This window comes from Dendropsophus ebraccatus, chromosome 4, assembly GCF_027789765.1.
Source record: "Dendropsophus ebraccatus isolate aDenEbr1 chromosome 4, aDenEbr1.pat, whole genome shotgun sequence".
NCBI lineage: Eukaryota > Metazoa > Chordata > Amphibia > Anura > Hylidae > Dendropsophus > Dendropsophus ebraccatus.
In genome coordinates, this window is record NC_091457.1 from 38,695,227 (window position 1) to 38,710,357 (window position 15,131).

Genomic DNA, 15,131 nt, shown 5'->3' on the forward strand with positions numbered 1-15,131 from the left:
AATTGAGCCAATTCTACTTTATACCATGTTTGATAAATCTCCCCCATAATGTACTGGGTAACTTCTATACAGGAAAGGGGGGGGGATTCCAACATGAAAACCCATCAGCACCCATGATGGCAACTAGGTGACAGAGAAGCTTATATGACCCTTGCTGCTAGAGCTTGGCTTTCACAAAATGAAGAGAGGCTGTGGAGAGGTGCAAGTTGTACTACTGCGTACCTCCATGTTTTTAAATGTAGAAAATGTACAAATGTGATCTCTCAAGTCTGTTGCAAGGTTCACAGGGTTCTTAGAGATACTTTTATGACTGTCACTTTAAAAGACGTATGTTCAAGAAGTTTGTCCACAAAAGCCACTCACCCCCATTTGTCCAATCCACATAGGTGAATTGAGCAGCAGGGACTGGGACCTCTGTTCCCATGATACCTTGGAGTCCCAGCAGTTGGGTCTCCACTGATTGGACACTGCAGATATGCTAAGTTATGGGATAGGCATCTTTTGTGCGCAACCCCCATTTGATGTCAATTTCCCCCAATTAATTACAAGAACAGATATTCACTTTATTCATTCTCTACTGGACTTCTGAACAATGGCGAAAGCTGTACTTGGCTTTAAGACGTTCCAACGAAAGTGAATTTAGGTGATATCTTTAAAGGGGTTATCCAGGATTAGAAAAACATGGCTGCTTTCTTCCAGAAAAAGAATGACTTTTGTATTCAGTTTGGGTGTAATTTACAAACACGGAGACCAGAGTGGTGTTATTTCTGAAAGAAAATGGCCACGTTTTTAACCCCTTTAACATACACAGCATACAATTACAGTAGGAGCCTACACTTTAGTGATGGTTGCTTCTATGACTATGAGAAAAACAGAGCTCCAACTTCTGTAAGGTTATATTATATTATTATATATTATATCAAATAAAACGTTTGAACATGTTTAGATAAAAAGAAAAACTCAATAGTGTTTGCGGATGAACATTTGTTCAACTGTAAAGTACACTCAGTACATATTGTGCTGATTTCTGTAGTATTTAGTTTACTTGTAGTCCCTCTACTCCTAAACAGCTAAACATAAGTTTTACTTTTCCTATAACTTTTGCACATCCGCTCTAGAGCTTAGGCACTTTCAGCACTTTCTTAAATGAAGTAAGATAAAAAGTTCAGCCTAACTTTTAAAAAGAAAACTAGGGGGTGAAGAGCCTTACAAAGATAAGAAAAAAAGCAAAAGGCAGTTGAGATAAAGCTGTGTTCACATGGACCTTGTTAGTTATGTCTTTTTCTTCTGCTACTAGAGCAGAAATAACGAAAATAAAGGAATGCCAGATCCCCCCACACAGCGGACACCAATAGGACCCAAAAGAGTCCACTATGTGATAATAGGCTCTGCCAGACTGCATTGTGCATGCTATGCTGTTCTTCCCTCTAATGACAATGGAATCACCAACAGATGGTGCCAAACCCCAAAATACTCGTTTTCTATCCTATCTTGGCCCTCTGTGCAACACCTTTGTTTTTATGCTGCCAAATTGGATAACTGGAATACATTGGAATGCTGCAGTATAAAAATAATTTTTTTTCCCCATAAAATGTGCTATTATTGTGTAAAAGTAAAAAAAAGGCATTGCCTTATTGGACTGGAGGATCGAATAAAAGGAACACATTATTTATGCCGCAAAAAAATGGCAGAATTGCTATCCCCCCTAAAAGAACCATCATCCTACATAAAACACCAGGGCTATGGAGTCGGAGTCGTGGAGTCGTAGTTAGTTTTGGCTGGAGTCGGAAAAAATGTACCGACTGCGACTCCAGCTTTAAAAAAAAATCTTAGAACAATTTAGAATTGAGTTTTGATATGAATTTTATAAGTTTTGCTTATCAATACATATTATGATATGCAAAACAAGAGTCCATGGAGTCTCGGTTGTGAGTCTCAAAACACGGGATAGCCAGATATCTCTAGCCTGTTGCCACGGGGTGCCTCCATGATGGGGAGAGCACCACACCACCCTGATAAATAGCCCCTTAAGTCCCACTCGGTTGCGAGTATTGGAACATAAATAGGGAAATACGATGGTGGCCCCTTTTTGTCAATGTCTAACTCAAGGTACGAGTATTGCGATCTTGACAAGGGCTTGCCAAGGCAGGCCTCCATTCACAGTCAGCCGTTTCGGGTATTTGCCCCTCGTCAGTGTGGAGTAGGGTGGCACAGGCTAGAGATATCTGGCTATCCCGTGTTTTGAGACTCGCAACCGAGACTCCACGGACTCTTGTTTTGCATATTTTTCACTGTTCTCCTTGAGTTCAGTGATTACTGTGTTTTGTCAATACATATTATGAGCAACATTCTAATAGGACACTGGCCCTATTAGATAAGGGTGGTCGGGGAAAAGTTGTCAGTCACTATTTGGCAGTTTGTTTCTGAGCTGGAAGAGTCCATTGTGTGGGGGGAGATCTGTGCTGTTCTCTTCCTGGATGCTGAATGACTGTATATGAGCAGCAGTGTAATATGGAGATATTCTGTAAAATATAGAGGAGGAGGAGAAGACATAAGTAGTGTAGCCGTAACCTCTGTGCTCACTGTGGTGTTTTTCTTCAGTGTTCTATGACTGCATCAGGCTGTGTGTGTATGCTATGGCTGCACCAGGCTGTGTGTGTGTGTGTGTGTGTGTGTGCTATGGCTGCACCAGGCTGTGTGTGTGTGTGTGTGTGTGTGTGCACTATGGCTGCAGCAGGCTGTGTGTGTTCTATGGCTGCAGCAGGCTGTGTGTGTGTATGCTATGGCTGCAGCAGGCTGTGTGTGTATGCCATGGCTGCAGAAGGCTGTGTATGTGTGTGCTATGGCTGCAGCAGGCTGTATATGTGTGTGTATGTACTATGGCTGCAGCAGGCTGTGTGTATGTGTGCTATGGCTGCAGCAGGCTGTGTATCTGTGTGTATGCTATGGCTGTAGCAGGCTGTGTGTATGTGTGCTATGGCTGCAGCAGGCTGTGTGTGTGTGTGTGTGTGTGTGTGTGTGCACTATGGCTGCAGCAGGCTGTGTGTGTATGCTATAACTGCAGCAGCCTGTGTGTGTATGCTATGGCTGCAGCAGGCTGTGTGAGTGTGTGCTATGGCTGCAGCAGGCTGTGTGTGTACGCTATGACTGCAGCAGGCTGTGTGTATGCTATGGCTGCAGCAGGTTGTGTTTCTGTGTGCTATGGCGTGGTCCCACACCCACAGTGACCCCCTCTATATCACTATGGCTGACCCCTCTATATCACTATGTGTGACACCCCCCCCCCCTCTATATTACTATGGCAGACCTCTATATTACAGGGATCTGGCATTGTTAGCAGTGTTTCTGTCTAGTTGTAGGCTGCATCCACTGCACACACAGGAGAAGCTGCTTTATATCTTTCCTTACTCCCTCAGAAGTCACCCCAGGATCATGTAAGACATTAGGAGTAAGCTGCTGAGCCAGTGTGATAAATAACTCCCTTGGTATATGACTGGCCATTTATGAAGGAGCAGGAGTCGGAGTCGGTCCTGATAAAATTCAGGAGTCGGAGTCAGAGCTGCGGATTACCGACTCCACAGCCCTGTAAAACACTCACCTTAAAAAACAAGCTCTTTGTAAAGCAGTATCATCTGCCACAGGCAGTGGCGTAGCTATAGGGGTCGCAGCGGTCACCATGGCGACCTGGCCCGTATGCTAGGGGGCCCGCGTGGCCCCCCTCGCCACTTTTTCCCATGAGCCTCCAGCCCTGCACCTCCCAGCACTGTCCTGGGCCCCCTGTGCCACTGACATAAGGGAAGGCACATGCTTTTATCTGACTGGACCTCTTACCTAGTCAGATGACAGCAAGTAACAGCGCCCCCTCCTCCACGCTGTGTCCTATTGCCGTACCTGTACGGCGTCTAGCTGTAGGATCGTGACCCTGCATTCCTCCTCTCCTCTCCTCAGAAGTAAACTGGCACCGGCATGGCTGAGGCCCCTCCCCCAGACCGGATCTCACTGTGTACTGTACAACGTTGTGATTTGGCCTGGGGGGAGGGGCCTCAGCCATGCCAGTGCCAGCTTACTTCTGAGGAGAGGAGGAATACAGCGTCAGGATGGTGATTGGAGGAGCTGCATTCTCCCTGATCCTTTCTTCTCCCTCTCTCTGCCTCTGCTCTCACTCTGCCTCCTGTCACTGTTGGGAGTGACTAAAGATGCTGCTGAAGTAGACTCCTATAGCTGGGTAAGTATGTGCTCATTGTTTTTTTTAATTATAAAAGGGAGATTGGTTTAACCTGGGGATAATACCTGTTGCAATCGCTTTATATTGGGGTGGGGGAGGAGCAGCACGGGATTACCTACTGGGGCATATCTACTAAATGGGGGATTAGATTAAGAGGATGCCAGCTACATGGGGGATACTACCTATTGGGGGGCTAGCAGGGGAATTACCTACAGGCCTGCTACATGGGGGATGCTATTTATTGGGGATCTGCAAGGAAGAATTACATGGGGGGGGGGGGGGTTCAGAGATGCATAATTACTATAAGGATGCACAGAAGCACCTGAGTATCACAGAGGGGCCTGACTACTATATAGATACACAGAGGGGTGCCCAACTACTATATGGATGCTCAAAAAGGCACCTAACTACTATTTTGATGCATAACGGGGCACGCACCTACTGTAGAGGGAGAGGCACGTACTGTATAATGTATGAGTGAGAAGCCTAAAATGTTTGTCTGGCAGATTCTGTGGGGCCAAGTTTTGTCCAGGTAAAGTCTTCATGGGCCAGATGGAGAAAAATGGCTGCAATCAGAGAAGATGTCACCTGGGAGTCACTAGATGTAACTGCACTGTGTGCAGAACCTGTGTACAGCTGGTATCTACCTCTAAATGGGTCGGTGTATGGGAATGATACTGGTATTTGTACTGTGGATCCTCTTAGTAATGGTATGGGGATGGTAATGGTGGTGGTGAAGTTGTTGTGATATTTGTTTCTTATTTACTGGTTTTATTGGTTGTGGTTTAGTGATAATATGGTAACACATATATATTTGTTGTATCCCCAATTAGTGTGTTCTGGGGTCACCCCCACACACCGAGCCCCGACATAAATATGTGTTCTGATCTCCCACTAAGCATCCAGTGTACAGTACACCTAGAATCCTCCAACAGCTGCAAACACTACAACTCCCATCATTTACTGACAGTCTGCAGTCCTCAGGATAGAACTACAACGACCATCATTTCATTGTTGCGAGTTGTAGTTGTGCAGTCTGTGGCTCTCCAGGTTGCAGAAATACAATCCCCATCATGCCTTGCTGACAGGTAGTGATAGGAGTTGTAGTTTGGCAGTTTAAGTCTCTCCAGGTTGTGGAACTACATCCCCCATCATGCACTGCTAGCAGTTCATAATGGGAGTTGTAGTTTTTCAGCTGGAGAGTCAAAGATTGGGAAACAATTATTAGAGAATGACAGAGTACAGTCCATTAATTTTAGGGGGCAATGGCGCAATACATCAGGTGGAGGTAGTTGTACAGTACATGAGGGGGACAGTGGTACAGTTCTCTAGGACATAGTGAAACATTAGGGGGCATCACCTTAGAGTTATTTGACATAACATTTCTTTTGGCCTCTGACTGCTTCTGAGCGGATGAGATTTGGGGGGGTTGGGGGGTTGCGGGGGGCCCAAGCTAAAATTTTGCACCAGGGCCCGTCAGCCTTTAGCTACGCCCCTGGCCACAGGTCATGCCTGTGGTCTCACTACCATCCTACAGATCCTTAAAGTCTGTAGGATGGTAGGATGGTTTCCATACACACTGAAAACTGTGTCTGCACTCTATGAATTCCCTCTTAGCAGGACATTGCCAAGAAAGAATATGGGCAAAACATGATGTCTTAGCTTACTTTGAGGCTTAGTGGTATGACATATGGCATATGTGATACAGGTCCCACCTTTGCAACATGGACCTATGCTCAGATTAAAGGCCTTCAATGGGAGCTGTGCAAATGGCTTAGCCTGTGAACTATGCTGTTTACACAAATAACATAGCTTGCTGAGCTATGCTGTGTGTGAAACCCCCATTAAAGTCAACAGGAGTTATGCAGCTTAGGCTGTTTTCGGCTTCTCAGCCACCTTCAGGCAGCCAAGAACAGACCGAAGGAAGCCAGGAATCCCTCAATCCGATGAAAGGTGCTGGTCCCAGAGGTGGGAGACACTTATAGCATGTCCTGTGGATATGTTGGAAGTGTTGCCAATGGTTAAACTCCTTTAATTTAAAAACAAATAGTAAACAACAACAGTAATGAACAGCAGGTAAAAGAATATTATACTAATAATATATAGTAATATCTGGAATTTCTGGTATTTAGAACAAGTTTAATGGAGAATGAAATTACAAATGTACATTTCTGACCTTTGCAGCCTGAACCAAAGCATCTGACAGATCTTCTATTTCATCTTCACTGCCGAAAACACTCTCAAAGTCTTGGTAAGACCAACTATCAAACAGGACTCGCGGTACTGGAACATAATGATATATAATCACTGAATAACTAGGCCGAGAAGTAAAATGAGAAAATAAAATTACTTTTCAACAACATGTAAAAGTTAGAAGTCTACTAGGTATCTGTGATGGGTCCTGCCAGTGTTTTTTAATAACATCAAAAATCAATCTAGTGTTGGAAGAAAAAAGTAGGAGAGGGGTAGAGAGTAAGAGGGGGATGCAGCTGCAGCATTTCGCTCAGTGTTCATTGAAGCTGAACTTTTAGATCATCATCTCAGTTATATGGATTTTCAGTGCTTAAAAATGTATCTAGAAACTCACCAATCCGTGTGCTCTTAGAATTCTTTCTTATGTCTTTTATCCATCCTAAAAGAAATGAGACTTGCTTGTATTTATCAAATGTGATACAGCGATGACCCATAGCTCCTTTCTAGCAGATCATCTTCAACAGGAGCTTTATCTAGCATTGTTCATGTAATACCCATGCTTTTCTACAAGCCTGAGATACAGGATTTGAAGCAACACAACAGAACACCCAGACTACATATTCTACAATGGAAATATCTCTTAGTGATGAATACTAGGAAGCTGGGTTCAGTATTCAGAGTATCTTCCACCTTACACAGGTTGTTCCCTATTCACCCCCCCCCCCCCACCACCACCCAATAGAAATTCTCTCTGGCAAATAAAGGAAATAGTCCTAATTGTATCCTAAAGGGGTGACACGTGCGTGGTTATTACTTAAATGGCTACCCTCATCTAAACTGATAGCACATCATGTTGGACATCTGAGCTCTGGGGACCTCACTAATGCTTAGAAAAAAGGGGTGTAAAGCATCGGGTCCTGATGGCCTCCCATTGATAGCCTATCTCTAATATGAAGATATTTTACTTCCTACTCTTCTCTCGGTCTATAACTCCTCGTTTGAGCACCAGACTTTGCCTGAGTCCTTTTATAGAGCCACGATTGTGCTTATACTTAAACCTGATAAGAATCCATTGGATTGTGGCTCTTATAGGCCCATATCCCTTCTTAATTCCGATTATAAATTGCTCATGAAGATAATCGCGAATCGCCTGTGTAGACTTATTCCCTCATTTATCCATGCCAACCAATCTGGTTTCATTCTAGGCAGAAGCACCTCTGACAATATACGCAGAGCACAGATTGCGATGCAGAGAGGTCATGCACAAAAGGAGGACTGGGCTTTGGCGGCATTAGATGCCGCCAAGGCTTTTGATTCCATAGAGTGGCCATTCCTCCTTGCGGTAGTGACAAAATTCAAATTTGGGCCCAACTTCATTAGATGGATAGCTATACTGTATAAATGCCCAACAGCGGCTATATCTCTGAACGGACTTGTCTCCCCCTCGTTTCCTTTGGGCAGGGGCACCCGCCAAGGGTGTCCTCTGTCCCCACTCCTCTTCATTCTAGCTATGCAGCCGCTGGTGGCTATACTCCGCACTGTCCCCATCTATAGAGGACTTGGGCACACTGGTGGAGAGGACAGACTCGGACTCTACGCAGATGATTTACTCCTTTTTCTTTCAGACCCTGATGTTTCTCTCCCTAGAGCCATACAGCTCATAGACACATATGGTACATTCTCAGGATTAGTGATGAATTGGACTAAGTCCTTTCTTCTTTATGTTCATCCCTCGAGATCACACCTATTAGATACTTCTTTAAACGGTCTTCGAGTGGTATCCCAATTTCGATACCTGGGTATACAACTCAGTGTCAAGCCTACAGATATGCTTTCCATTAACCCCTTAAGGTCAAAGCCAATTTTCGTTTTTGCGCTTTTGCTTTTTCCATTTTATGTTTAAAAGTCCATAGCGCTTGCATTTTTTCACCGAGAGACTTATATGAGCGCTTATTTTTTGCGAAACCAATTGTACTTTGCAATGACCGGCATTATTTTTCCATAAAATATGCTGCGAAACCGGAAAAAAATCATTTGCGCTGTCAAATTGAAAACAAAAACAAATTTGTTTTGATTTCGGGGAGTTTTGCATTTACGCCGTTCGCCCTATGGTAAAACTGACTTGTTATGCATGTTCCTCAAGTCGTTACGATTACAACGATATATAACATGTATAACTTTTATTGTATCTGATGGCTTTTAAAAAAATCAAAACATTGTTAACAAATACACGTTCCTTAAAACCGCTCCATTCCCAGGCTTATAGCGCTTTTATCCTTTGGTCTATGGGGCTGTGTCAGGTGTCATTTTTTGCGCCATGATGTGTTGTTTCTATCGGTACCTTGATTGCGCATATACGACTTTTTGATCACTTTTTATTACAATTTTTCTGGATTTGATGCGACCAAAAATGCGCAATTTTGCACTTTGGAATTTTTTTGCGCTGACGCCGTTTACCGTGCGCGATCAGGAATGTGATTAATTAATAGTTCGGGCGATTACGCGCACAGCGATACTAAATATGTTTATTTATTTGTTTATTTATTAATTTATATTTATAAAATGGGAAAAGGGGGGTGATTTGGACTTTTATTAGGGGAGGGGATTTTTTATTAATAAAAACACTTTTTTACTTTTTTATTTACATGTACTAGAAGCCCCCCTGGGGGGCTTGTATATACATAGCACTGATCTCTCATAGAGATCAATGCTGTGTATATACACAGCAAAGATCCATGAGATCGGTCATAGATTACTATGGCCTGCTGTAGGCCATAGCAATCTATTGCCGAGCCGGGATCAGCGTCATTCCGACGCTGAGGCCCGGCACGGGCAGAAGAACGGATCTCCCCCCCGCGATCGCATCGCGGGGGGGAGATCCGACCCACTAGACACCAGGGATGTGATGTCTGAAGCCCTTCAATGCAGCTGTCAGGTTTGACAGCTGCATTGAAGTGCTTAATTAGCCGGCGCGGCAACGGGACCCGCGCCGGCTAACAGAGGCACTACCCGGCTGCACGTGTCAGCCGGGATCAGAGCCGCTCAGAGCGGGGTCCCGCCGGGACCCCGCTCTGAACACCCCCCGCGGCACCATGACGTATCAGATACGTCATGGGTCGCTAAGGGGTTAATGTTGATCCCATTATTGGGCACTTTAGAGACAAATTCAGGATCTGGGGCGGGCTCCCTTTTCAGAAGCGGGGAGAATTAATTTAGTCAAAATGGTAGTACTCCAGAAATGACTGTATGTCCTCCAACATTTATTTGTACCGATTCCCAGGGCCTTTTTTAAGTCACTGGATTCAGCCATCATTGGTTTAATTTGGGGTGCATCCAGGTCCAAGCTACAGTTGGCCAAACTGCAGAGACCAAAGGACATGGCAGGATTTGCGGTCCCCGATCTTTATCTCTATTATTTAGCCGGTCAGCTCAAATATCTACAGTGTTGGATGGAGACGGAGCCTCAGGTCGGCTCCGAGACCCATCTCCTGGATTTCTCACATATGCCTTCCTTGTGGTCAGTCTTGGTGGCAAACGGGGTTCCTAGTGCTAACCTCCTCCCTATTCATCGTGTAGCACGACAGGTATGGCAAACAGCGGCTACTATATCTTCCTACACTGACACACCAGCAGAATCCCCGTTATGGCATAACAGTGGCTTCACCCACTTGCTCACATTCCATGATGCAGCGTACTGGGAAGGAGTGGGAGTTCATTGTGTGGAACAGGTTTATAAGAATGGAACTATTGTTGCCTTTGACACCCTCAAGGAGACACATTTCATTCCCAATAGTCATTTTTATAAATACTTGCAACTACGCCACTCCTTGCAGGCCCAGTTTGGCCCTACTGACCCCCCGATCTCTAGTTACCCCCTGATAGGCGTTATTAAATCAAAAGGCCCCAAAGGACTGATTTCATCCATCTACTCCCACCTCATACGTTTGAAAGCAAATTCCACACCTCTCCCGGCAATGGATAGATGGCGGGAACATATTCCTGCTTTATCAGAGGACACCTTTGATGTCCTATTAGAATCTCACCTTCACATATCACCATCCGTAAACAATAAGCTCACACAACTATACATTGTTCACCAAAGCTATTTAACCCCCATCAGGCTGCATCGTATGGGTAGGATCCCTGCCCCGACTAGCCCAAAGTGTCAAATGGAGCCAGTGGATTTTTGGCACATGATATGGGCCTGCCCCCAGCTACAATCCTTCTGGAGGGAGGTGGGGAATATTCTCACATCTATGTGCCCTATGCAGGTCCCGCTGGATCCGACAGTGTGCCTTTTTGGATCTTTAAGGCCCCATTCACACGTCCGTGTCAGTTTTTACTGTCAGGAAATCCTGATCAGGAGACCTCAAATGTCATCAGGATAGTATCAGGATTTCCTGACAGTAATCCGTTTTTACCATCAGGAAAAACCTTCAGGATTTCCTGATGAGAAAAAAAAAATAGTTCTTAATATGGTCTAGTATGCCAACATAAGGGATGATGGGAGTTGTACTTCTGCAACCTGGATGGCCACAGGCAGCAGAAGTAAAACTCCCATCATGGCCTGTCAGCAGAGGCATGATGAGAGTTGTACTTCTGCAACCTGGATGGCCACAGGCAGCAGAAGTACAACTCCCATCATGGCCTGTCAGCAGAGGCATGATGAGAGTTGTACTTCTGCAACCTGGATGGCCACAGGCTGCAGAACTACAACTGCCATCATGGCCTGCCAGCAGAGGCATGATGGGAGTTGTACTTCTGCAACCTGGATGGCCACAGGCAGCAGAAGTACAACTCCCATCATGGCCTGCATGCTGCATGCTGTCCGGTTCCAGGGGGGGAGGAGGGGTTGGGGTGCGGGGGTTGGAAGCTGTCTGGTCCGGGGGGGGGGGAGGGGGCGGAGTTGGTGGAAGCTGTCCGGGGGCGGGGGTCGTGGCGCCAGGAGGGAGGCCTGTGCTGCCGCTGCCTGTGCGGTGGGGAGGTAGGGGTGCCAGTGGTTGCGGGAGCCGGACGGCTCTCACTTATCCGGAATCACGGGCACTTTCCTGATGTACTTCAGGAAAGTGTCCGTGATTCCGGCACTCCCATAGACTTCTATGGGAGCGTCCGGGCCGGAATTCCGGATAAAAATAGGACATGCCCTATTTTTTCCGGATCTATTTTCCGGAACGGACACCCTTCCGGAAAAATCCGGAAGGGTGTCCGTGACTAATTAAAGCGTATGGGTCCGGACGTGGTTTTTCCGGACGTGTGAAGGGGGCCTAAGTGAGGAGGTGTGGACACATTACAATATAATTTTACTGCGTGAGACCCTATTCCTAGCCCGAAAGGCTATAGCCATGAGGTGGATAGACAAACGGCCGCCTACGGTGGCTATGTGGATTGCCATGGTTAATTCTGTTGTATCCTTTAAGACAACAGTTTATAAACATAGGGGCTGCCCTGCTAAATTCGGAAAAATATGGGACGCCTGGTGCCGATCCCCCCTAACACTTATTGACGATTCTGATATCCCTGGACCTGAGTAAAATCTGGTATTGTCTGTGAAAACATCTTCCTTTTTAAGCTATTTAGTATGTGCTTCCTTTGGAGCTGAGGTTTACTTTGAATTATGTTAGTCATGTTGATGAGGATGTTTGATCCCAAAGACTACTGTAATTCGTCCACATGGAGTAAGACTCTGCATTGCTATAACCATTATTTGCTATGTGTATGTTTTCCTTGTTTTTCTGGTTTTACAACTGCTTGTGTATGAGCATCCATGTCTTGTATGCTTTTGTATCTCCTAATAAAAACGAGTTAAATAAAAAAAAGAATGAAGGGGTGTAGGGCTGCATCCCAGTCACCCATCTGTGCAGTGAACTAAAACCAGCTGCAGTTACCTGCACAGCGGGGGGTGAGCAGCAGTTCAGCTGTCACCAGAGCCCCTAGGATATGACAAGGGGTACTGTATATTAAAGTCTGGCGAAAATTTTTATTAAGCATTGTATTGCCCCCCAACGTTATACAAATCACCAATATACACTTATTACGGGAAATGCTTATATAGTCCTTTTTCCCTGCACTTACTACTGCATCAAGGCTTCACTTCCTGGATAAAATGGTGACGTCACGACCCGACTCCCAGAGCTGTGTGGGCTGTGGCTGCTGGAGAGGATGATGGCAGCTCAGTGTCCCTCGAGTGCCCTGTGTCCCTCAGTGTCCCCCTGCCATCATCCTCTCCAGCAGCCACAGCCCGCACAGCTCTGGGAGTTGGGTCGTGACATCACCATTTTATCCAAGTGAAGCCTTGATGCAGTAGTAAGTGCAGGGAAAAAAACACTTTATAGGAATTTCCAGTAATAAGTTTATATTGGTGATTTGTATAACTTTTGGGGGGCAATACAATACTTTAATAAAAAAATTTCGCCAGACTCCTTTAATTTGGGGCCTAAAGAGTATAACCTAGGTTTTATGCTGCTCCCACTGATTCTAATTTATGGTGAGTTGAGTCACATTCACAATTAAATGATACATTATGCAGTAAACTCCAACCCTCTCCATAACCCCACTAACAAAGTCTTTGCCTGAAACCGCTCCCTGGTGGAGAAAAGGTTAGGGACCGCTGCGCTAAATGAACTGGAGCCAAATTAACTGCTGCAAAAGTGCAAGGCTGGGCTCACACATGCAGTTTTTCAGATAAAACAGAGAAGACTTATCAGCCTCTATACTTTGTTTAAAAACAAGACCACGGGGCCACTTATCAACATATGCCAGCTTTATCTACAGTCGCCTGATGGGCGGATAGGGAGGGGGGGTATCATGATTTATGCCCGCTCGCAGGAGTAAATCACGTTACAAATCTACACTTGCCAATGAGAAGGTGTCGTCCATCTTTACTAAAAGGGTGAACCTCTTAGTAAATCCGTCCAAGAAAAAGGGGGTCTTGATAAGTGGCCCCCATGTCTACAACTTTATGAGTGACTCCAGCCCAACAGAAAGGCAACAGTAGTGTATACTTCCATTTTGTTCTTCCCCTTCTGTGCAGCAGAGACTAGAAGAGCTCAATCTGTGACTTAAAAGGTCATTTGGCTCCACGGTTAACATATGTCAATTTCAAACATTTTCCAATGTTTTCCAATGCCTAGAATAAATGATAACCCCTACCCACAGGATTGGTGATAACTAGCTGGTCACTGGGAATCTGAGCAATGTGAACTGATTATGAGAATAGAGATGAAAGTGAATGAAGCGGCAGTGAGCATACTTAGCTGCCACTCCATTCACTGTCTGTGGCACTGCCTGAAAGTCCTATAGAGAATGAGTGCAAAGGTGGACAACCATACACAATGACACTCCATTCACTCAGGGGACAACTGACCTGTAAGTTTGTGATCAGTGGAGGTCCCAGCATACATTGTTATACATGTAGTGATTTGACTTGCACAGCACCATCAGAAAAAGTACAGTGTCTTTTCAATGCTTTTCAATGCTCACCTTGGTCGACGTCATGCAGTCCAGTCACCTGATAAGACTGTCTACCTTTTCTTCTAATCTGCAACCAGACTGGAGATACGAGGGTGAACTTAGATGCAAATATTTTTGCAACATCATATCCGTGGCCGTTCCACTGTGGATCGAAAAAGTCACAATTACATGTTAACTGCAAGCTGAAGCGTTCAGATGTTATAGACTCATATGGGCAGAAACTTTACAGTTTGCCTTCACCTCATCCAACAACTGCATGTGAATATACATATTGGTGTTAATGCAAAAAGCAATGTTATGTGAACATTACCCAAGACTTCCTATTCCAGATATGGGTGATGACAGCGAGCTATAGGGTAGTACTGTAGCTTGGTCAATAATCTGTAGCTGTGTCATTGTTGACACTGGTCATTATGAAGGATATCATGTTATTTTTAACTCCTAATACTGTTCTTCTAAAACTCTTGGTGTGATAGTTATAGGTTATTCTCCGCCTGTTTCTCACACCACAATTTTCTTGCTTTTATCAGATTGTTGCACCATGCCAACTGTATGTGGGACAAGAGGGACATCTAGTGGATGTTTCTAAATGTGCACCATAGTAGGCTTTACCTAGTGTGTGTATGTAATGTATCTGTTTAAGTTTCAGAAATATCTTATTTGTTTAAGCATATAAGATGTTCAAATGCTAAAATAACCTGCAAACAACCATCTGCAGGTCCTTTTTAACAAAGAAGATTAAATACATTATTCAGATGTCTGAAGACCATTCAGGACACATTTACTTATCAGAGGTTGAAGCTAGCAGTTACCTCTGCCTGGGTCCCCATGACATAACTTCCTGTCCCAGCACTCTTGTAACTCAACCTGGATCTTATATTAACAAAATCTAATTTTAAATATTTCTACCTATAAGACTGCATAGAGTACGGGGGAAAATAAAGCAACCTGTACTCACCAGCTACCTCACTAACAGTGTCAGCCCCTGCTGTTAGCCATTCCTGCTTTACATTTCCGCGCAAGAAATGGCAGCTTAGGCTGGGTTCACACTATGCAAAAATGGATTGCAAAAACAAAGAAACGGATAAAAAACTGATGCAATTGTGAGCATCCGTTGTGATCCGTTTTTCCATTTACTTCCATTATAAGAAAAAAAAGTTTTTTGTTTTTTTTTTTCTTTACAGACACAAAAATGAGGTCGACTACGTTTTTGTGTACGTTAAAAAAAACGGATTTTTTTTTT

At 44.6% G+C, this 15,131-nt stretch overlaps 1 protein-coding gene across 3 annotated transcripts in view; it reads right to left on the minus strand.

Moving 5' to 3' along the window:
* The window catches only part of CHID1 (chitinase domain containing 1), a 313,928-nt gene that overhangs the window by 274,188 nt on the left and 24,609 nt on the right, over positions 1 to 15,131 (minus strand). For all 3 annotated transcript variants that reach the window (XM_069968326.1, XM_069968325.1, XM_069968324.1), the window contains exons 4-6: positions 13,898 to 14,030; positions 6,813 to 6,857; positions 6,402 to 6,508 (exon numbers count right to left, since the gene is read on the minus strand). In XM_069968326.1, coding sequence (XP_069824427.1) covers positions 6,402 to 6,508; positions 6,813 to 6,857; positions 13,898 to 14,030 — 285 coding nt within the window. The remainder of the gene's footprint in view (positions 1 to 6,401; positions 6,509 to 6,812; positions 6,858 to 13,897; positions 14,031 to 15,131) is intronic.